Below are 22,436 nucleotides of genomic sequence, written 5' to 3' on the forward strand. Positions count from 1 at the left end.
AGAATGTGCACCAGCAGTGTTTTCCTAAACTTGACCTTGAAATTCTCCCCTGGTGTGAGATAACCTGCTGAAAGCTGCAGTTGGTGGAGAAATAACGCCCTTCTGAGCACACACACCCCCCCCCCGCCCCCCCGCTTAAAACGCAGTGACCTTCAGAATGCAAGTGGCACCACTGCCACTGCATTTCCTGTTGGCAGCAGAGAGCGAGTAAAAACAGTAGCTGCTGCAGGCAGTGGCCAAGGCAGAAACAGCTCCTGCGCGAGCCATCAGAGCTTCCTGGGCTCCTTGTCGGGGCTCTGGACCTCATGTGCCCAGATTCCAACAGCTGCACAGGCCGCCGCGAGGACAGGAAACAACGTGGCCCACCCCACACTCCCCGCAAGTGCAGCGAGCACCGGGAGGAGCCCCACGCTGCGCCCGGGTGCCCCAGCGCCCCCTTGGGCTCATCTTCACTCTAGGGGGCTCGCAGGGGCGGCAGCAGCGATGCCAGGGAGTGCCTGCCTCCGCGTGGCCCGGGGGTCCTTGGCGACCTGGCTGCTGGTAGGCCTCTGGGTCTGGGCGCTGGGCAGCCTCTGTGGGCTGGGGGCTGCGGCGCCGGGTGCCTGGGGCTTTCCAGGGGAGCCAAGCCCGTGCCAGGCGCCACTGCAGTGGGAGGGGCGTCAGGTTCTGTACCTGCAGAGCAGCGGCCGCTACAGCCGCGCCCTGATCTCCTACGACGGGCTCAACCAGCGCATCCGGGTGCTGGACGAGAGGAAGGCGCTTATCCCCTGCAAGAGGTACGCGGGGGCAAGGGGCAAGGGGCAAGGGGCGAGGAGGTGTCGGGGGCACGGGGATCCGCACTGGATTTCCATCCCCTGCACTTGTGGGCGTAAAGGTGCTTCGCAGCTCCTCCTTCTCAAAGAGAACCTTCGCGAGCTTGTTGAAAGGGGCCGGCATGGTCGGGGGCTGGGGAGGAGGGCTTGGTTCACTGAGAAGGGCCCGGGGCAGGCCCTCGGCGGGGCAGTGGCTTTGGTAAGGAAAGAACCGAGCGAGGGCGGGGTCGCACTGTAGGGCGCCTCCATGCCAGGTTCGCCTGGTCTCCACTGGCTGCTGAGTCAGGGCCGCCGCATTTGGAGTCCCTGTCAGCCTAAGGCGTGTCAAGCTTGTGAGCTATCTCATCTCTTCCAGGGGCCAACTGCCAGGGAGGCAAGCAGTTTTTTTTTTTTTTTTTTTTTTTTAAACAATACTACAGCACTACCAAAAGTATGAGAAATCGGAAATCGACAAAGGGAAACAGATCTCCCACAAACCCATCACCCTGTTAAAACTATTAACATTTTTGTCCACTCTCTTTAAGTTGTGTAAGCAAGTTTTGTGATCAAAAAGCATATATTCTCCATGTCATTTCCTTTAATATGGTCTTCTATATGCTGTTATTTTCCACTTTATGAGTTGACTCCTTATCTATTTTTAATAACTGCACAATATTATATAGAAGGGGTACGTGATAATTTTTTAACCACTGGTGCGATCATTCACCTTTCCATGTGTGTTGTGACAGAGGACACCCTCAGCTTGCACCGGACCTGTCTAGGATCTGATTTCTATTTTGGGATCACTACCTGTCTTTCTTTCACCAGTCTCCTGTTGTGGGTTCCTCTGTTTTGCTGGTCTGTCTTTATGGCGTTTGCATCGTTATGAGATGTGATATGAATGTCCACAGTTTAAGGCTCCAGTGGGCAGTAAGATCTATGGCAAAAGGGCATCATATGGCAAAAGGGCATATAGAACATAATTTCATCTAACAGTATTTGTTGAAGTATTAGGCATCTTGAAGAAAGTGTGGAAGCAACAGAACCTTTTAAAGTAATATACTCAGGAGTGCAAGATAATGCATTATGAAACACCATCCGTGGGCGCTCAGGAAACACCGAGGAGTAGGGTCCTCATGGTGGACAGTGAGTATCTATGAAGCCTTTCAAGAAGATGAATGCTTTTAGTTAAGTCTTGAAGAACATAGTCATAATGGTAATTATCAACATTTGAGTGCTTATTATACGCCAGGTGTCATGGATTGAATTATGGCCCCCTAAAAATGTTTTTTTTTTTTTTTTAAATGTATCAACCTGGCTAGGCCATGATTCCAAGTATTCTGTGATTGTCCTCCATTTTGTCATTGTAATTTTATATTAAAGAGGATTAAGGTGGGATTATAACACCCCTTGGTTTTGACCAGGTCATATCCCTGATCCAATGTAAAGGGAGTTTCCCTGGGGTGTGGCCTGCACCTCCTTTTATCTTACTAAAGATAAAAGGAAAGGGAAGCAAGCAGAGAGTTGGGGACCTCATGCAATCAAGAAAGCAGCACTGGGAGCAGAGCACGTTCTTTGGACCTGGGGTTCCTGCGCCTGAGAAGCAACTTGTGCAGGGGAAGACTGAGGTCAAGGACCTTCCTCCAGAGCCAACAGAGAGAAAAAGCTTTCCTCTGGAGCCAACATCCTGAATTTGGACTTTTAGCCTACTTTACTGTGAAGAAATAAATTTCTCTTTCTTAAAGCCATCCACTTGTGATATTTCTGTTATAGCAGCACTAGATGACTAAGGCACCAGGATGAGGATTTAACATACTATATGATTTAGTTTAAATCCCACACCGTGTAGTTTTTATGTATCTCTATTTCATAGACATTGAATCTAAGGTCCAAGAAAGTTAAACAACTTTCTCAAGATCACACATTGGGACTTGAGGGATCTGGGTGCATTTTGACACCTATGATGTGCAAGGTTCATATCCATTCATTCATTTATGCATTTATTCATTGAGCAAGCATTTATTCAGATCAGGCACCGTGTGTGAACAAGTGGGTCCTAGGGTTTAGAGAGGTCATAGTCTGAAGGTCGTTCTTGTTAGTTTTTATCTCACGGCTATCCCATGTACAATGCAATGAAATGCTGCCCAGTCCTGTACCATCTGCAAGACTGGTTGGGGATCAGACAGTGGTTTGTTGTGATCCATTGGGCTTTCATTGGCTGACTTTTGGAATCAGATCATCAGACCTTTCTTCCTAGTCTGTCTTAGTCTGGAAGCTCAGCTGCAACCTGTCTAGCATCGTAGCAGCACACAAACCACCACAGAGCTCAGTATGTTCCAAGAACCACAGGCTAGTCACTGTCAGGTTTTTTAAACAGTGGACTGCCAGGATTAGACTGCATGAAAGTCACAGAGTGCATCATGGAGAATGGAGGAGAACAAGAGTGACAGCAAAAACATGACTTAGGAGACTATTGTGGAAAGATGGGTTGTGGCAATGCGAGAAGCAAGATAGGGGGATATTAAGAAAACAATGAAGAAATTTAATTGAAGGATGTGTAAATGATTAGATGATGTGTGGCAGAGGTAATAATGGAGAGGGAAATGTTAAGAAAGAGGCCCCCACTGTTGGCTCCTGCAGCTAAGAATATGGATGGTGTGGTGTAGATGATGATGCAGTTTGCTGGGATAGGGTTTGGCATTCTACACTTTGAATGAAGGTGGATTACTACTTGTTTTGTGCATTTTTCTGAAGGCTTATACAGTAGTGGTGTACTGATGAATAGTTCATGTTGAAGATGGACTGGAATGGCCCAAAGCATACTGCTGAAGCAGAGGAGCATGGCCAGGAGACAGCTAAGGGTTTATCTCCACAAAAGTAGTATTTTTTATAATTCAAGAGATTAGGCTTTAGAGTTAAAATCCTGGTTCCCAGTGTAGGTGTTTGGGTAAGTTCCTGCAGTGCAGTGAATTGCTTTTATATGGCCTTTCTAGCCATGGTCTGGTAACACCCACAAAATGATTGGCTGGAACTATGCAAATAAGGTTTGTAAAACTCTTACAGGAATTGGACAGCCACTATGCAAATAAGATGCCTTTGGCCTACCAAGGAGATTGATCAGTTTGCTATCCCACTAGGCTTAAAAGATTCAATCCCACAGAAGTTGAAGAAAAGTCTAGAGTAGAGAGTGTTCTTTGGACCAAGGACCCAAGGTCCCTGAGCTGAGAACCTCCCAGACCCAGAAGAAAGAGCAAATACTGAAGGTCGTGATAGATAGCTGGGGTGAGACTGTCTGGTGCATGGAGAACAAGTTGAGTGCCTTCAGGAAGGAGCTTGTTGGTGGAGCTAAAAGAGCTGTATCACTTGCCCAGGCATGGCAGATGCCTGAGTGTGCCCCATGCAGGGGTTTCCTTGGAGGATCCTGTGCAAAGGTCTTCCTACAGCAAGGCAGAGCCGGATGCCTCTGAGCAGGAGGCTTGCAGCAGAGCTAAAAATAGCTGTGACATTTGCTTGTGTGAGGCAAGTTAGGCCCGAGTGTGCCCTGTGCAAGGGTTGCATGGCTCCCTCCCCCACCCAGGCAGTGGGGGCCTGGGTAGCATGATGGCAAGAGAGCTCCTTAGGCCCAGGTAGCATGGCAGGGGCTGGCAGCAGAGGCTTAGAAGGGCCCAGTGACAGAGGCTCTAGAGATTCTGTGCAGAGTCTACCAGTTGGTAGTGAGGCTCAGTGGGGCCCAGTGGTGCCCAGCAGCAGAGCAGAAGCCCTGGGCAGCATGGTGGTAGCCAGAGGCAGTGGTGACACGAAGACAGTATTGGACCTGAATCATGGTGTGCCTGCCCAGGAATATAAAAATGGACCTCGGAAATTTGGGGAAAGGTAAGCATTTCTCCTTTGAGAATGTGTTGTTATTGTGTAATATTTGCTTTCTATAATAATAATAGCTTCATTTTGCCAACACTGTAGGTATATTCTGTGTCTGGTTTGATCACAGATGATTGTAGCATGCATGGAATGGTTGATGCTGGTGGCATATATGTCTCATTCCTAGCAGCCTAATGGTTGCCTGGAAGTTTGCAGCACAGCCTGTCTGCATGTGCAGTGCAGATAGACAAACACGTACATATAGTCAGTAAAGCTTTCTGAGACTCAGTTTCCTCATCTAAAAAATGGGACTATTTATAATGCCTATACTGGATTGTTGTGAGAATTAAATGAGTTCAAGCATATAAAGCACATAATACAGTATCTGACACATAGAAGATGCTCAGCACATGGCAGCACTTATCCCTACTATCACCATCATCATCAACATCCTGGTGAACTTACGTTGGCCCGGAGACTCACTGTTACTGCTGTGGGCTCAGAAACTTGGTCCATGAGTACACACAAGGCAGACTCACAGTAAACAAGCTCAAAGGCTAATCTCTACATTTCAATGAGTTGTACAGCTGGCATGGCACCAGAACTCTCAAATCCACAAGACTAGGTTATTTTCTCCCTGTAGACAGAACTATGTGGGAAGCCAAATTATAATCAGAATGTTGTTGAACTAGCAAAGAGTTGGAGCAGTTCAAATTCACTAAACAGACATCTAATGATTACCCACTCTAGGCTAGACAGTATGCTCAATGCTGAGCTTTTCATCATGAATAAGACAGCCAACCCAGGTAATGTTAGATGGTAACCAAGCTAGGGTAAAATGCTACATTCATTTTCACAATACAGACCCTGTTTCGTGGGTCTGTGTAACCCCAACTCAACTGGACAGGGCTTACTCCACTCTGGACGGGACCACTCTTCTTTTTCTACAACCCTGTGATTGATCAATATAGTCTTTAGATATGTGTATTATACTTTTGGTGGGGTCACAGCAACATCCTGCTGGTCTAGAGGCTCTTTTGTACCCTTACGGTGATTTCTCATTTCTCTGTCCTAATTCATTATGTGTTGATTTTACAGTTTAACTTTTAAGAAGTCAATTTAATTCCCCTTGTTTCCAATTTCTTGGCAAAATTCTGCCTCACAATCTCATCCATCTCTGGCCCCAAGTCAGATGTAGAAAAGACTGTTTAGCACATAAATGCATTTTTAAGCTCTTTCGGTTCTTGGAAGAAACTCAAAAGCTTTTTCAGGTACTAATAACCTGGCTCAGAAACTAGATTTATTTGCAGAAAATATGGATGTGTGTCTCTTCATATTTATTAGTAAGTAGAGAAGTAAGTTTTAGAATTGGATCATCTTCTTAAGATTTTAATTTTGCATCCTGATGGTTATGGAAAATCCCACTGATAGTTATTGTAGAATGACTAGGATTTTCCAGGCTCTCTTTTCCCTGAGATGATGGAAATGATTAAACAACTTTACAAGCTTCAGATAAGACAAGCCTTAGCAGAGAATGGGAAATATTAGTAATTGATACTATTTCCAACTGTCTTTCCTGACTGCTTGATTAAAATCATAAGTCTTACTTTTGGATGACTGAAGGAAAAGCAAGAAGATTGTTCTCATATTTCAGTCGACATGTTGACCTTTATGGAAGAAGCATTGAAAACCAAGGATGATGAGACTTCATCTTGTTTACTTTGAACGTGTTATCAGCAGGGACCAATCCCTGGAGAAGGACATCATGCTTGATAAAGTAGAAGGTCAGCAAGAAAGAGGAAGATCTTCCATGAGACGGATTGACACAGTGGTTGCAATGGTGGGCTCAAACATAGCAACAATTGTGAGGATGCCACAAAACCTAGCAACGTTTCCTTCTGTTACGCATAAGGTCACTCACTATGAGTCAGAACCGGCTCAGGGCACCTAACAACAGCAATGTAGATACTGAGCGGACTCTGTTCAGCCACCAGCAATTTACTACTCCCGCTTACAATATGGTGGCTTGACTGTTGGAATTAATGAAGCTACTTTTTTTTTACTGATGTAGAATGAGCAGAGAGGACTTAAGTGAATTTGTTTCTGTAAATTGTGGGTAATAGCTTGGAAGTCCAGTCAATTACCAATCCCTCATGTTTGATTGGGGGTTTTTATTTGTAAACGACGAGAGGTGGAAAAAATATCTTAAATAGAGTGGTAAGTGGATTCTTATTCAAGTTCTGATTAATTCATGTCTGTCTCAGTTTTCCCATAGCATTTCATTTCTTGGAGAAGAGCACAGCATTGCTATTTTTATAGAAAATCAGCTGTAGTGAAGAGAACATGGGTGTGCATGTTGGAGTTGTGAGTTGCCAAACATGGCTTCTAATCCTGGGTTCACCACAAAGTCCTTAACTTCTCAGAACCTCAGCTTTTAATTTTTTTTCTAATTTAATTGTAACAACAATACCTACAGCATTGATATTAAGTAAACTTTAGGCCTTCTTTCTTAAAAGCTAGTTGCAGATAGGATTCAATGACACCATGAAAGCAGTAACTGTATTTTTATTATTTCAGGAAAATTCACTAGTGGATAAGAACTTGGCTGCTAACCAAAAGGTTGGCAGTTCAAATCCTTAGCTGCTCCTTGGAAACCCTGTGCGGCAGTTCTACTCTGTCCTATAGGGTCGCTATGAGTCGGAATCAACTCAATGGCAACAGGGATCATGTAATGAACTTGACATAGACTCTAAATTTTTTATTTAACTTGATAGTCCCCTTAGTGTGGATAATCCAAAGTTTTTTTCTTCCTTCTCCATTTTACCTAATCCTGTGCCCATGGGTAGAGAGAAAGAAGACGGTACTCTTGAATAATGTAGCCCCAGGCTCAGAAGGCTCTCTATTCCAAAGAGCCTTCCTTCATACTAAGCAGTAAAATGGGACTGCTTACAGTACTGTTCTCCCAGGTATCTGCTGTCTAAGATTAGCTCCATGGGATGTTATCACAGTAGGTGAATTCAGTGATCATATGTGTTTGAGAGTGGGGATGTATTTTTTTTTTAATAAGTAATTTTATTTTTAAACTATTTCACGCTTACAGAAAAGTTGCAATTATAGTACCAAGAGCTTTTTTTTCCAGAACCATTTGAGAGGGAGTTGCCACTTGATACTGCCATTACTCCCCAAACAAGTTTAGTGTGTATTTCCTACAAGCAAGGATATTCTCTTCCATAACTGCAATATAACCATAAAACCCAAAACATTAACATTGATTCATTTCTACCATCTGGTATTCAGATCCCATTCATTTTGTGAATTGTTATATTTCTGGTCTTTATAGCTAAAGGACCCAGTTTGTACTCAAGCATTGAATTTAGGTGTTGTGTCTCTTTGGTTTCTTTCTTTCTTGTACTTTGACACTTTTGAAGATTATGGACCGGTTATTTTGTAGAATGCCCCTTGATTTGAGTTTGTCTGATATTTCCTTAATAATTAATAATAATAATAATTAGCTTCCTATTATTTGCCTTTGGCAGGAATATCACAGAAATGATACTTGTTCTTCTCATTACATCCTGATGTTCACTTTGATCACTTGATTGTTTCTTCACTGAGAAATTATACTTTTTTCTCTGTAATTAATAAGTATTTTTAAGGAGATATTTTGAAACTAGGTACATATTCTACTCTTCATCAACTCTCAATTTGTTCATTTTCTTACATCAGTGTGGTCTCAAGAATTCTTATTTTATTCAATGGGTTATCATTCATCACTCTCATAATTTATTTTGAAGTTTGATTTGTCTGAGATTTGGCTGGTATGAGCCTCTTCAAGTTGATTTCTCTGTCCTTTTGACATGTCTCCATTATTCTCTGAGCACTTCCTTTCCTTCTGGCAAACGATGTTCCAAGATTATTTGTACTTTCCTTGCCCCAGGCCTGGAATAAACCATTTCTCCAAGGAGTAGCTTACTTTTTAAAAAAAAAAAAAATAGTTTTTATTGTGCTTTAAGTGCAAGTTTACAAATCAAATCAGTCTGTCACATATAAGCTTATATACACCTTACTACATACTCCCATTTACTCTCCCCCTAATGCATCAGCCTGCTCCCTCCTTCTAGTCCCTCCTTTCGTGACCGTTTTGCCAGTTTCTAACCCTCTCTACCCTCTCATCTCCCCTCCAGACAGGAGATGCCAACACAGTCTCAAGTGTCCACCTGATACAAGTAGCTCACTCTTCATCAGCATCTCTCTCCAACCCATTGTCCAGTCCCTTCCATGTCTGATGAGTTGTCTTCGGGAATGGTTTCTGTCCTGGGCCAGCAGGTTTGGGGACCATGACCGCCGGGATTCTTCTGGTCTCAGTCAGACCATTAAATCTGGTCTTTTTATGAGAATTTGGGGTCTGCATCCCACTGTTCTCCTACTTCCTCAGGGGTTCTCTGTTGTACTCCCTGTCAGGGCAGTCATCGGTTGTGGCCGGACACCATCTAGTTCTTCTGGTCTCAGGATGATGTAAGTCTCTAGTTCATGTGGCCCTTTCTGTCTCTTGGGCTCATAGTTACCGTGTGACCTTGGTGTTCTTCATTCTCCTTTGATTCAGGTGGCTTGAGACTAATTTATGCATCTTAGATGGCCGCTTGTTAGCATTTAAGACCCCAGATGCCACACTTCAAAGTGGGATGCAGAATGTTTTCATAATAGAATTTATTTTGCAAATTGACTTAGAAGTCCCCTTAAGCCATAGTCCCCAAACCCCCGCCCTTAATCCGCTGACCTTCAAAGCATTCAGTTTATCCCAGAAACTTCTTTGCTTTTGGTTCAGTCCAGTTGAGCTGACCTTCCCTGTATTGAGTATGGTCCTTCCCTTCACCTAAAGTAGTTCTTATCTACTAACTAATCAGTAAATAACCCTCTCCCCCCTCTCGTAACCACAAAAGAATGCGTTCTTCTCAGTTTATACTATTTCTCAAGATAATAGTGGTCTTATACAATATTTGTCCTTTTGCCTCTGACTAATTTCACTCAGCATAATGGCTTCCAGGTTCCTCCATGTTATGAAATGTTTCACAGATTCCTCACTGTTCTTTATCGATGCGTAGTATTCCGTTGTGTAAATATACCATAATTTATTTAGCCATTCATCCATTGATAGACACCTTGCTTGCTTCCAGCTTTTTGCTATTGTAAACAGTGCTGCAATAAACATGGGTGTGCGTATATCTGTTCGGTAAAGGCTCTTATTTCTCTAGGGTATATTCCGAGGAGTGGGATTTCTGGGTTGTATGGTAGTTCTATTTCTAACTTTTTAAGAAAACGCCAGATAGATTTCCAAAGCGGTTGTACCATTTTACATTCCCACCAGCAGTGTATAAGAGTTCCAATCTCTCCGCAGCCTCTCCAACATCTATTATTTTGTGTTTTTTGCATTAACGCCAGCCTTGTTGGAGTGAGATGGAATCTCATTGTAGTTTTAATTTGCATTTCTTTATTTTATTTTTTTTTAATGGCTAATGATCGAGAGCATTTTCTCATGTATCTGTTAGCTGCTTGAATATCTGCTTTAGTGAAGTGTGTGTTCATATCCTTTGCCCAGTATTTAATTGGGTTGTTTGTCTTTTTGTGGTTGAGTTTTAACAGAATCATATAGATTTTAGAGATCAGGCGCTGATTGGAGATGTCATAGCTGAAAATTTTTTCCCAATCTGTAGGTGGTCTTTTTACTCTTTTGGTGAAGTCTTTAGATGAGCATAGGTGTTTGATTTTTAGGAGCTCCCGGTTATCTGGTTTCTCTTCGTCATTTTTAGTAATGTTTTGCATTCTGTTTATGCCTTGTATTAAGGCACCTAACGTTGTCCTTATTTTTTCTTCCATGATCTTTATTGTTTTAGTCTTTATGTTTAGGTCTTTGATCCACTTGGAGTTAGTTTTTGTGCATGGTGTGAGGTATGGGTCCTGTTTCATTTTTTTGCAAATGGATATCCAGTTATGCCAGCACCATTTGTTAAAAAGACTATCTTTTCCCCAATTAACTGACACCGGGCCTTTGTCAAATATCAGCTGCTCATATGTGGGTGGAGTTATATCTGGGTTCTCAATTCTGTTCCATTGGTCTATGTGCCTGTTGTTGTACCAGTACCAGGCTGTTTTGACTACTATGGCTATATAATAGGTTTTTTTTTTTTTTTTTTAAATCAGGTAGAATGAGGCCTCCCACTTTCTTCTTCTTTTTCAGTAATGTTTTACTTATCAGGGGCTTCTTTCCCTTCCATATGAATTTGGTGATTTGTTTCTCCATCACATTAAAAGATGTCATTGGAATATGGACTGGAAGTGCATCATATGTATAGATGGCATTTGGTAGAATAGACAGTTTTACTATGTTAAGTCTTCCTATCCATGAGCAAGGTGTGTTTTTCCACTTATGTAGGTCCCTTTTAGTTTCTTGCACTAGTACTTTGTAGTTTTCTTTGTATAGGTCTTTTACATCTTTGGTAAGATTTATTCCCAAGTATTTCATCTTCTTGGGGGCTACTGTGAATGGTATTGATTTGATGATTTCCTCTTCGATGTTCTTTTTGTTGATGTAGAGGAATCCAAGTGATTTTTGTATGTTTATCTTATAACCTGAGACTGCCAAACTCTTCTATTAGTTTCAGTAGTTTTCTGGAGGATTCCTTAGGGTTTTCTGTGTATAAGATCATGTCATCTGCAAATAGAGATAATTTTACTTCCTCCTTGCCAATCCGGATGCCCTTATTTCTTTGTCTAGCCTAATTGCTCTGGCTAGGACCTCTAGCACAATGTTGAATAAGAGCGGAGATAAAGGGGATCCTTGTCTGGTTCCCGTTCTCAAGGGAAATGCTTTCAGGCTCTCTCCATTTAGAATGATGTTGGCTGTTGGCTTTGTATAGATGCCCTTTATTATGTTGAGGAATTTTCCTGCAATTCCTATTTTGCTGAGAGTTTTTATCATGAATGGGTGTTGGACTTTGTCAAATGCCTTTTCTGCATCAATTGATAAGATCATGTGGTTTTTGTCTTTTGTTTTATTTATATGGTGGATTACATTAATGGTTTTTCTAATATTAAACCAGCCTTGCATACCTGGTATAAATCCCACTTGGTCGTGGTGGATTATTGTTTTTTGATACGTTGTTGAATTCTATTGGCTAGAATTTTGTTGAGGACTTTTTGCATCTATGTTCATGAGGGATATAGGTCTGTAATTTTCTTTTTTTGTGGTGTCTTTACGTGGTTTTGGTATCAGGGATATGGTGGCTTCAAAGAATGAGTTAGGTAGTATTCCAACATTTTCTATGCTTTGAAATATCTTTAGTAGTAGTGGTGTTAACTCTTCTCTGAAAGTTTGGTAGAACTCTGCAGTGAAGCCGTCCGGGCCAGGGCTTTTTTTGTCAGGAGTTTTTTGATTACCGCTTCAATCTCTTTTTTTGTCATGGGTCTATTTAGTTTTTCTACTTCGGATTGTGTTAGTTTAGGTAGGTAGTGTTTTTCTAGGAATTCATCCACTTCTTCTAGGTTTGCAAATTTGTTAGAGTGCAATTTTTCGTCATAATCTGATATTATTCTTTTAATTTCATTTAGGTCTGTTGTGATGTGGCCCATCTCGTTTCTTATTCAGGTTATTTGTTTCCTTTCCTGTATTTCTTTAGTCAGTCTGGCCAATGCTTTATCAATTTTGTTAATTTTTTCAAAGAACCAGCTTTTGGCTTTGTTAATTCTTTCAATTGTTTTTCTGTTCTCTAATTCATTTAGTTCAGCTCTAATTTTTATTATTTGTTTTCTTCTGGTGCCTGATGGATTCTTTGGTTGCTCACTTTATATTTGTTCAAGTCGTAGGGACAGTTCTCTGATTTTGGCTCTTTCTTCTTTTTGTATGTGTGCATTTATCGCTATAAATTGACCTCTGAGCACTGCTTTTGCTGTGTCCCACAGGTTTTGATAGGAAGTGTTTTCATTCTCGTTGCATTCTATGAATTTCTTTATTTCCTCCTTAATGTCTTCTATAACCCAGTCTTTTTTGAGCAGGGCATTGTTCAGTTTCCAAGTATTTGATTTCTTTTCTCAGATTTTTCTGTTATTGATTTCCACTTTCATGGCCTTGTGGTCTGAGAAGATGCTTTGTAATATTTCGATGTTTTGGATTCTGCAAAGGTTTGTTTTATGACCTAATATGTGATCTATTCTAGAGAATATTCCATGTGCACTAGAAAAAAAAGTACACTTTGCAGCAGTTGGGTGGAGTGTTCTGTATAAGTCTGTGAGGTCAAGTTGGTTGATTGTAGCAATTAGATCTTCTGTGTCTCTATTGAGCTTCTTACTGGAAGTCCTATCCTCCAAAAGTGGTGTGTTGAAGTCTCCTACTATAATTGTGGAGGTGTCTATCTCACTTTTCAGTTCTGTTAAAGTTTGTTTTATGTATCTTGCAGCCCTGTCATTGGGTGCATAAATATTTAATATGGTTATATCTTCCTGGTCAATTGTCCCTTGAATCATTATGTACTGTCCTTCTTTATCCTTTGTGGTGGATTTAACTTTAAAGTCTATTTTGTCAGAAATTAATATTGCTACTCCTGCTCTTTTTTGCTTATTGTTTGCTTGATATGTTTTTTCCCATCCTTGGAGTTTTAGTTTGTGTCTCTAAGTCTAAGGTGTGTCTCTTGTAGGCAGCATATAGATGGATCGTGTTTCTTTATCCAGTCTGAGACTCTCTGTCTCTTTATTGGTGCATTTAGTCCATTTACATTCAGTGTAATTATAGATAAGTATGTGGTTAGTGCTGTCATTTTGATGCCTTTTTGTGTGTGTTGTTGACGATTTCATTTTTCCACTTATTTTTTTGTGCTGAGACATTTTTCTTTGTAAATTGTGTGTTCCTCATTTTCACAGTAGTTGAATTTATGTTTGCTGAGTCATTATGGTTTTCTTGGTTTTTATTTTGAGTTATGGAATTGTTAGACCTCTTTGTGGTTACCTTAATGTTTACCCCTATTTTTTTAAGTAAAAACCTAACTTGTATCGTCCTATATCGCCTTGTTTTCCTCTCCATATGGCAGTTCTATGCCTCCTGTATTTAGTTCCTCTTTTTGATTATTGTGATCTTTTACATATTGACTTCAATGATTCCCTGTTTTGAGCATTTTTTTCTTTTTGAAATTGCTCTTGATTTGTTTTTGTGATTTCCCTATTTGAGTTGATATTAGGATGTTCTGTTCTGTGACCTTGTGTTGTGTTGGTATCTGATATTATTGATTTTCTGACCAAACAATTTCCTTTAGTATTTCTTGTAGCTTTGGTTTGGTATTTGCAAATTCTCTAAGCTTTTGTTTTTTTGTGTGTGTGTTTATCTGTAAATGTTTTAATTTCACCTTCATATTTGAGAGAGAGTTTTGCTGGATATATGATCCTTGGCTGGCAATTTTTCTCCTTCAGTGCTCTATATATGTCATCCCATTGCCTTCTTGACTGCATGGTTTCTGCTGAGTAGTCTGAACTTATTCTTATTGATTCTCCTTTGTAGGACACCTTTCTTTTATCCCTGGCTGCTTTTAAAATTTTCTCTTTATCTTTGGTTTTGGCAAGTTTGATGATAATATGTCTTGGTGATTTTCTTTTTGGATCAATCTTATATGGGGTTCAATGAGCATCTCGGATAGATATTCTTTCATCTTTTGTGATGCCAGGGAAGTTTTCTGCCAACAGATCTTCAGCTATTCTCTTTGTATTTTCTGTTATCCCTCCCTGTTCTGGGACTCCAATCACACACAAGTTATTCTTCTTGATAGAGTCCCACATGATTCTTAGGGTTTCTTCATTTTTTTAAATTATTTTATCTGATTTTTCTTCAACTATATTGGTGTCAATTACCTTATCCTCCAGCTCCCCCACTCTGCATTCCAATTGCTCGATTCTGCTCCTCTGACTTCCTATTGCGTTGTCTAATTCTGTAATTTTACTGTTAATCTTTTGGACTTCTGAATGCTGTCTCTCTATGGATTCTTGCAGCTTATTAATTTTTCCACTATGTTCTTGAATAATCTTTTTGATTTCTTCAACTGCTTTATCAGTGTGTTCTGTGGCTTTTTCTGTAGATTGCCTTACTTTGTTTATGAGGTCATCCCTGATGTCTTGAAGCATTCTGTAAATTAGTTTTTTTATATTGTGCATCTGGCAATTCCAGGATTGTATCTTCATTTGGGAAAGATTTTGATTCTTTAATCTGGGGAGTTGTAGAAGCAATCATGGCCTGGTTCTTTATGTGGTTTGATATCGACTGCTGTCTCTGAGCCATCTATAAGATATTGTAATGGTTTATTTTATATTTGCTCACTGAGTCTTATCTTGTTTTGCTTTCTTTCAATATACTTAGATGGGCTACTAGATTGCACTGTCTTGATTGTTGTAGCCTTTGAATCACTTATGTCCTATTACCAGCTGGTTTGGGCTGTTACCAGATATATAAGGCTAAGAGTCCATTCACTATTCTTGAGTAGAATCTGATTTGGGGTCACCAAGTTTGTGGTGTAGACTGTCACCTATTCACTTTGAGGAGTAGTGGTGATAGTTGTGTGCACCAGATTCTAGTAGCAGCAGGGGTTCACACTCCGGTGGCGGGGGCGGGGGCAGGATGCTGACAGGCTTCTCCCAAGTGCCAGTGAGGTAGATGTGTCTCTATCCTAAAGCACTTTGGTGGGTGGGCTCTGCAGCTGCCCCTTAGGCACCCAATGCATGTACCTCTACAGTTTGGTAGGTATCAGTATATTCAGACCCCTATGGCAGGAGGCTAGGTGGTTTGGGTGGAGCTTCAGCCCTCAGTTCCCTGTTGTGGGTCAGTGAGGGCTCTGTTTAATAGGTAGAGATATCAGACCTGGAGAACTTGTCTTTCCAGTAATCCGCTAAAACAATTACAGTCAGATCACTATCAGAATTGCCTTTGCATTGTAAGAGCCACCTTGTTCCCTGTAAGGATGAAAGCCCGAGATTTGGATCATATATGCTTGCCTGGAGCTGGTTCTGTATTTTTATTTCAATTTCGGGAATTCAGGGAAGGATTTTTGGCCCCTGGGTTTTTTGTAGCTGCTTCTCTCAGGCCAGGATAATGGGTTAGGAAAAGACAAAACAAAACAAAAACCCTGCAGAGCATTTCACTCTCTGGCCCAGGAAATTCCAATGTTAATGAAGCCACCTGGGAAGGGGAGGGGAGGGATCAGATAGATAGGAGAGAGTAGCACCCTGGAATATAGACAAAGTTACTTATCTTGCTTGGTGATGACTGTTTTATCTGAGATTCCTTAGGGGTGTGTAGCCTGTGTAGGCTGGGTCAAGATTGTCCCCAAGGGTCAGGCCCACGTCCTGTGCTTGTGCTGTCTCAGAAGCTGTGGTCAGTTCCTCCGCTCCCAGTCCAAAGCCCAGCGCCAAGGTTCCCCGGCTGGGACGCTGCACTCCAGGCTCCAAAACCAGTTGCTGCCTCCCGGTGATTTCTCCTCCTGTCAGCCACGTAGCTGCGCTGCCTGTGTGCACTGGCTGGGCTTCCCCCAAGGTCACTTCTGGGGGCTAGGGCTGCGTCCCCTGTTTGCACCATCTCAGGATGTTATGCTCAGCTCCCCTGCACCCAGTCCAAAGCCTGGCACCAGGATTTTCTGACTGGGATGCTGGCTCCAGGCTCCGAAAACAGTCACTGCTTCCCCGTGGTTGCTCTTTCTCTTTTTAGCCTCCTCAGTGTGCAGCCTGCTTGTGCTGGCTGAGCCTCTGTCACTCAGGTCAACTCTTTAGATCTGTTTGATGGTCAGGGTTTGTAGATTGTCATGTATGTGATCGATTCACTTGTTTTTCTGAGTCTTTGTTGCAAGAGGGATCCGAGGTAGCTTATACCTAGTTAGCTGTCTTGGCCCCCAGGAGTAGCTTACTTTTGTTGGCAAATAGTATTTAGAAGCCAAGACCTGTGCTCTAGGTGTGCTCATTGCTGTTGGGTAGCGCTCTTCCTAGGCCCTCTCAGAAGACGAAGCAAAGTGATATAAGTTTGAATACACATGAACACATATGTATATTCACATTTACATCTGTATTTTGATGCATCCAAATCTAATCCATGTTGTTGTTGTTACTTGCTACTGAGTTGGTGCCAACTCATAGTAACCTTATGTATAACAGAATGAAATGTTGACCAGTCCTGTGCCATCTTCATGATTGTTGGTATATTTGAGTCCATTGTGGTTATGGTGTCAGTCCATCTCATTGAGGGTTCCCATACCCACTAAACCCACTGCCATTGAGTTGATTCCGACTAATAGCAACCCTATAGGACAGAGTAGAACTACCCCATGGAGTTTCCAAGGAGCACCTGGCAGATTTGAACTGCCGACCTCTTGGTTAGCTGCTGTAGCACTTAACCACTACGCCACCAGGGTTTCCGAGGGTTCCCAGAGAGGTATCTATACTGATAACCTCCAGTTCTAATTCAGTACTACATGGTTCATTCTAGTCTTCTCCCTTTCATTTTTGTAACTCACTTCTCAGCCAGAGAGAAAACTGGCTCCCTTATTCAGTTGCAGTAGGTAACAAATCTTCCATTGCCATGATGCTCCTTCCCCTGCTTGACTGTCCTCCTCACCACACTTGGGTTCTCACACTCTGTTCCAGGACACCCCTCTGCATGGACACCATTCTCACTCCTCTTGGGCTCTGTATCTCAGGCCAGGCCAAGCAGAATCCTGCTTTGCACGGCCCCACCTAACGGCTTTAATCTTAAATTGTTCACCAAGAAGGAGGGGAAGAGTAAGAGGAGGCTGGGTTACCTTTTTTTTTTTATAATGTATTTGTTTCTGGCTAGATTTCTCAGAGGGTTTAACACGCTAAAAGTTTATCGTAAATCCTCAGTGTGTGTCTGGGTGGAAGAGGGGGGAGTGTAGATATAACATGAAGTGTTCAATAATTTGATTTGATCACGAACACTGTTTAGCATGAATTGCCTTTCAGAATTTCAGAATGGCTCCTCCTTTTGTTTTTACTGCTTCCCCCTGAACTCTAATAGCTAGAGCTAGCATTTTCTTTTGTAGCTTAGAAATCTGACTGCTTGTAATTTCTTGATCCTCGAAGAATAAACCATGTTGATCTTCAATACTGAGTTTTTCTTCAATAAAAAGATTTTCTTGGAAGCACAAAAAGTCTGCTTTAAGAGTCTTAATTCCTCGGGTCTGTGGACTCAGGAATTCAGAGGGATGATGCTGGGATGGACAGGGAGAAAGGGGCAGTGAGGCAAAGAAGTGCCAAAGAAGATAAGCCCAGGAAAGGAAGAAGGCTGGCAGAGTGTGAAGCTAACTTATAAATGGAAGCCAGAGGTCGTCCCCCTACTGCGCTGGAAATATCTTTACTTCTCTCCAATAACCTTGAACTCTTTCTCCCAGATTCTGACCTTAAAGATGGTTAGAGGTGGTCAAGGGAAAAGTGCCCAAAGATCTGAGAAGATTCCATCAATTAGTGGTTTGTTTTTCCTGGAATAAATGTGATAGTCTTATATTTCCCCATTTCCAGTAAATATCTTCTATTTTCCCCCCTTATATTTTCTTTTATCCATCTTTAAAAAAAAAAAAAAAAAGCTTTTCTTGATCCTGCTAGCTAACAAACACCTCATTCTCCCTTTCTATTTAAAGAAAGTTTGTGCTAATTCCAGTTTCTGTCTTCCCATGGTCTCTTGAACCCACTCCCATCAACCTTTCACCACCACAACTCTACGGAAACTGGTTAGTCAAGAGCAATGAGTTCCACATTACTAATCACCTGATCTTTTTTTATCAGTCCTCATTTTACTGTTGGTCATTTTTTCCATCTTCATATCCTTCTTTCAGTTGGCTCTCAGGACACCACACTCTTCAGGTTTCACCCCTTCCTACCCCATTTCTTCTACTTCTCAGTCTCCTTTGCTATTCTTCCTCTTCTCTTGGAGCATTAGTGGTGGAATGTTTCAGGGCTCAGGCTTTCCATCCCTTTAATTTCTGTTCTGTGTATACTCAATCCCTTGGTGATCTCATCAAAATCATGGCTTTAAATACCACCTCTACACTGAGGACTCCAAATGTATGTCTATCTCCAGCCCAGAGCTGTCCCTTGAATCTAGACACATATATCTAGCTGCTTACTTGACTTCTTCATTTGGATGTCTAATGTTGTTAGCTGCCGTTGAGTCAGCCTTCAACTCATGGTGACCCCATGCACAATGGAACAAACCACTCCCCAGTCCTGTTGCCATCCCCGTGATTAGTTGCAGATGAGACCATTATAATTCACAGGGTTTTCATTGCATCTTAGCCGGAAGCTCCACTGAAACCTGAACAGATCTATCAAGCCTCCATTGACAGATGGGTGTGATAGCTGCTCATAAAGTGCATTGGCCAGGAATCGAACCCAGGTTGTTAGGAATTGAATTGTTTTCCCCCCCAAAATATGTGCTGTAAATCCCAGCCTCTATGCCTGTGGTTATAATCCCATTTGGGAAAAGGTTGTCTTTGTTATGTTAATGAATAGGATTAGTGTAGGGTGTATTTTGAGTCAATGTTTTTTGAGATATAAAAGAGATTAAATGAGCAAGCTAGCAAGCAGAGATAGGGGGAGATTGATGCCAAGCCACATGAAGATCTCCCAGGAGCGCAAGTTCAGAAGAGACAAAGACCTTCCTCCAGCACTGACAGAGAGAGAAAGCCTTCTCCTAGAGCTGGCACCCTGAATTTAGACTTCTAGCCTGCTAAACTGTGAGAAAATAAATTTGTTTATTAAAGCCACCCGCTTGTGGTATTTCTGCTATAGCAGCACTGGATAGCTAAAACACAGATCTTCCGCTGAACCACCACTACCCCCTGCATGTCTAATAGTCATTTCAAACTCAACATGTCCAAAATTAATGCTCTCCACCACAAACAGAAGAAATCAACAGACAAAACCTTACTCCTCTTGCAGTTTTATCTCAGTTAATAGCAACTCATTGCTTAGACCGAAAACCTTGAATAGTCCCTCAGTTCTTTCTCTCATTTGCTACATGCAATCCATTAGCAAATCCCATTAACTCTAATTTCAATATGTACTCAGTGTCTGAGCATTTCCATTCTCTTTCTGGTCCAGATAATTGTCTTGTACCTGTAATTTTGCATAAGCCTTCTTTCTAAACGGGTCCCTATGCTTCTGCCCTTTCCCCTTTCATCTAGATTAAAACAAGTCATACCATGTCACTTCTGTGCTCAGAACCCTCCAGTGTCTCTCCATCTCTCTCAGAGTAAATGTCCTTAACAAGGACTCAAAGATCTTATGGGATCTCTTCTCCCAACCACCCATTGCCTGTCTGATCTCACTCCAGCGTCCTTGCTGTTCCTCCAACATACTAGGTATACTTGACTCTCTGGCATTTTCATAAGCTGTCCCGTCTTCCTTGAAAGCTTTTCCCCTAGAAAGTCACATGGCCTACACCCAATGTCACCTTCTCAAGTGTGAGGCCTTCCATAACCACCCCATTGTATACTGTGTCTCCCCTCAACATTCCTTTCCACCCCACCTCACTGCCTCACCTTTCAAGGCACTTAGCACTATCTAACATACTGTATGTGAGACATTGGTGGATCACTGGTAGAATTCTCGCCTTCCATGTGGGGGCGGGAGCCTGTTGCCATCAAGTTGACTCCGACTCATAGTGACCCTATAGGGCAGAGTAGAACTGGGAGACCCGGGTTTAATTCCTGGCTAATGCACCTCATGCACAGCCACCACCTGGTCCATCAGTGGAGTCTTACGTGTTACTCTGATGTTGAACAGGTTTCAGCAGAGCTTCCTGACTAAGATGGACTAGAAAGAAAGGCCTAGAGATCTACTTCCAAAAATTAGCCAGTGAAAACTCTGTGGATAACAACAGTCCAAGCTGCAACCCATTCTGGGGATGGCACAAGACCAGGCAGTGTTTCATTCTGTTGTGCATGGGGTCTCCAGAGTTGGGGAACAACTCAATGGCAGCTAACAAAAACAACATACTATATAATTTTTTTTTAAGTCTAGTCCTGCACCCTGCTCCACTACCCTTCACCCAAAGTAAGGTTCCATAAGGGCAGGGGATTTTGTCTGATTCTTGTATCTCCAGCATTTTACAACAGGAGTTTGATTAATTTTTTAAAAATAAATAAATGAAGGAATCGCTATTAATGGTAGCTATCTGAAATACAGATAAACAGAAAAAAGTAAAAATTATCCATAACTTCCCAACAGTTATGACCACCGTTAATATCTCCTTAATATCCTAGGAGATTTTTAGATATACAATAAACAACTATAAACCAAACCCATTGTCACCGAGTCAATTCCAACTCATAGTGGCCCTATAGGACAGAGAAAAACTGCCCCATAGGGTTTCCAGGGAGTAGCTGGTACATTGGAACTGCCAACCTTTTGGTGAGCAGTCATAGCTCTTAACCATGGCACCACCAGGGCTCCCAAAACAACTATGGTACATACTATTTAATAATAGGCTTTTTTTTTTTCATGTAACAATATATTGTACAAATTTGTCCGTACCTAGTCTACTTCTACCGTCTTTGAACTCCTGGTTCGTTCTCATTCAGGCCTCAGCTCCTTGCCTCCCCAGAGGAGCCTTCTGTGACCATCCAAGGAGCCATTTCCCACAAGTCATTCTGCAGCACATCTTGTTATGTTTTCTGTGGAGCACTATTACTGTCTTCTATTGTCTTTTCAGCTAACTTGTCTGATGTTTGTCTGTCTCTCGCCTGGAGTTAGGGAGAACTTCATTGAATCACTAACACCTAGAACAGTGCTTGGCACATAGTAAGCCTCAATAAATGTGTTGGATGAATAAATTAATAAACATATTTTTGGTAACTTTTGGATTACTTGCGTTATACCTGTTCATGGTGAAAATCTAGATAACACAGAAGAGCAAAACAGAAAGTTAAACCTGCTGTCCAGGTTTAACAACTCTAATCTATGTACTTCTGGATTTTTTCTGTTTCTGTATATACACTTTTAAAATAAAAATGTCAACATGCTGTGCAATTTTTTTCAATTAACACAAAATATTGTACATATTTATCATACCACAAGTAATCTTCAACAAAATTATTTTTACCGACTGTATTATTCTAGCTGATAGAACAAATTGTTGTGGCAACTCTTTATTATGGGACAGTTATGTTTCTTCCTCTTCTCTTTTTCCCTAGTATAAACAATTGTACAACGTATAGCTTTGTATTTGTGTGTGATTATATGTGGACTGCTTTTAAGTTTCTTTTGGGTAAATTCCTTTTGGAGGAGAAACTCTTCGATCTATTTTTTTGTTTCAAAGATCGAAGGTATCTGTAGATGTGTAAAGACTTTTTCTCTGATTATGGGTTCACTTAACTTTCTGTTTCCACTCTGAGGCAGTTTTGTCTTTCCATATTTTCTTAGAAAATCTTCCATCTTAAGCTTTTAATATTTATCATCATAAGATTTACATGATATTCTCTTAACTTTTAAACAACTCCACCTTATCTGTTAACACCTCCTTTTTTTGACTCCATCATTCTGTATTTGTATTTTCTATCAGATTTGGTTTTTTTTAAGCCATAAGTTCATGGATTTATGTGATGTTTTATGATTTATTTTTATTTTGCATTGTATATCGCCTTTGTTAACAATAATTTAAGACATTAAATTATACTGTGTAGCCATATTTTATAGTGTCACTATGGGTCAGAATCAACTTGACGGCACACAACAACAACAACAACCCGTATTTAA

General features: G+C 41.4%; 1 protein-coding gene across 1 annotated transcript in view; it reads left to right on the forward strand.

The window, feature by feature from the left end:
* The first annotated feature begins 208 nt into the window (after nt 1-208).
* EPDR1 (ependymin related 1) overlaps nt 209-22,436 on the forward strand; it is a 51,048-nt gene continuing 28,820 nt past the window's right edge. Inside the window, exon 1 of the mRNA XM_049894526.1 lies at nt 209-776. Coding sequence (XP_049750483.1) covers nt 484-776 — 293 coding nt within the window. The 5' untranslated portion in view covers nt 209-483. The remainder of the gene's footprint in view (nt 777-22,436) is intronic.

This window comes from Elephas maximus, chromosome 8, assembly GCF_024166365.1.
Source record: "Elephas maximus indicus isolate mEleMax1 chromosome 8, mEleMax1 primary haplotype, whole genome shotgun sequence".
In the NCBI taxonomy this organism is placed as follows: domain Eukaryota; kingdom Metazoa; phylum Chordata; class Mammalia; order Proboscidea; family Elephantidae; genus Elephas; species Elephas maximus.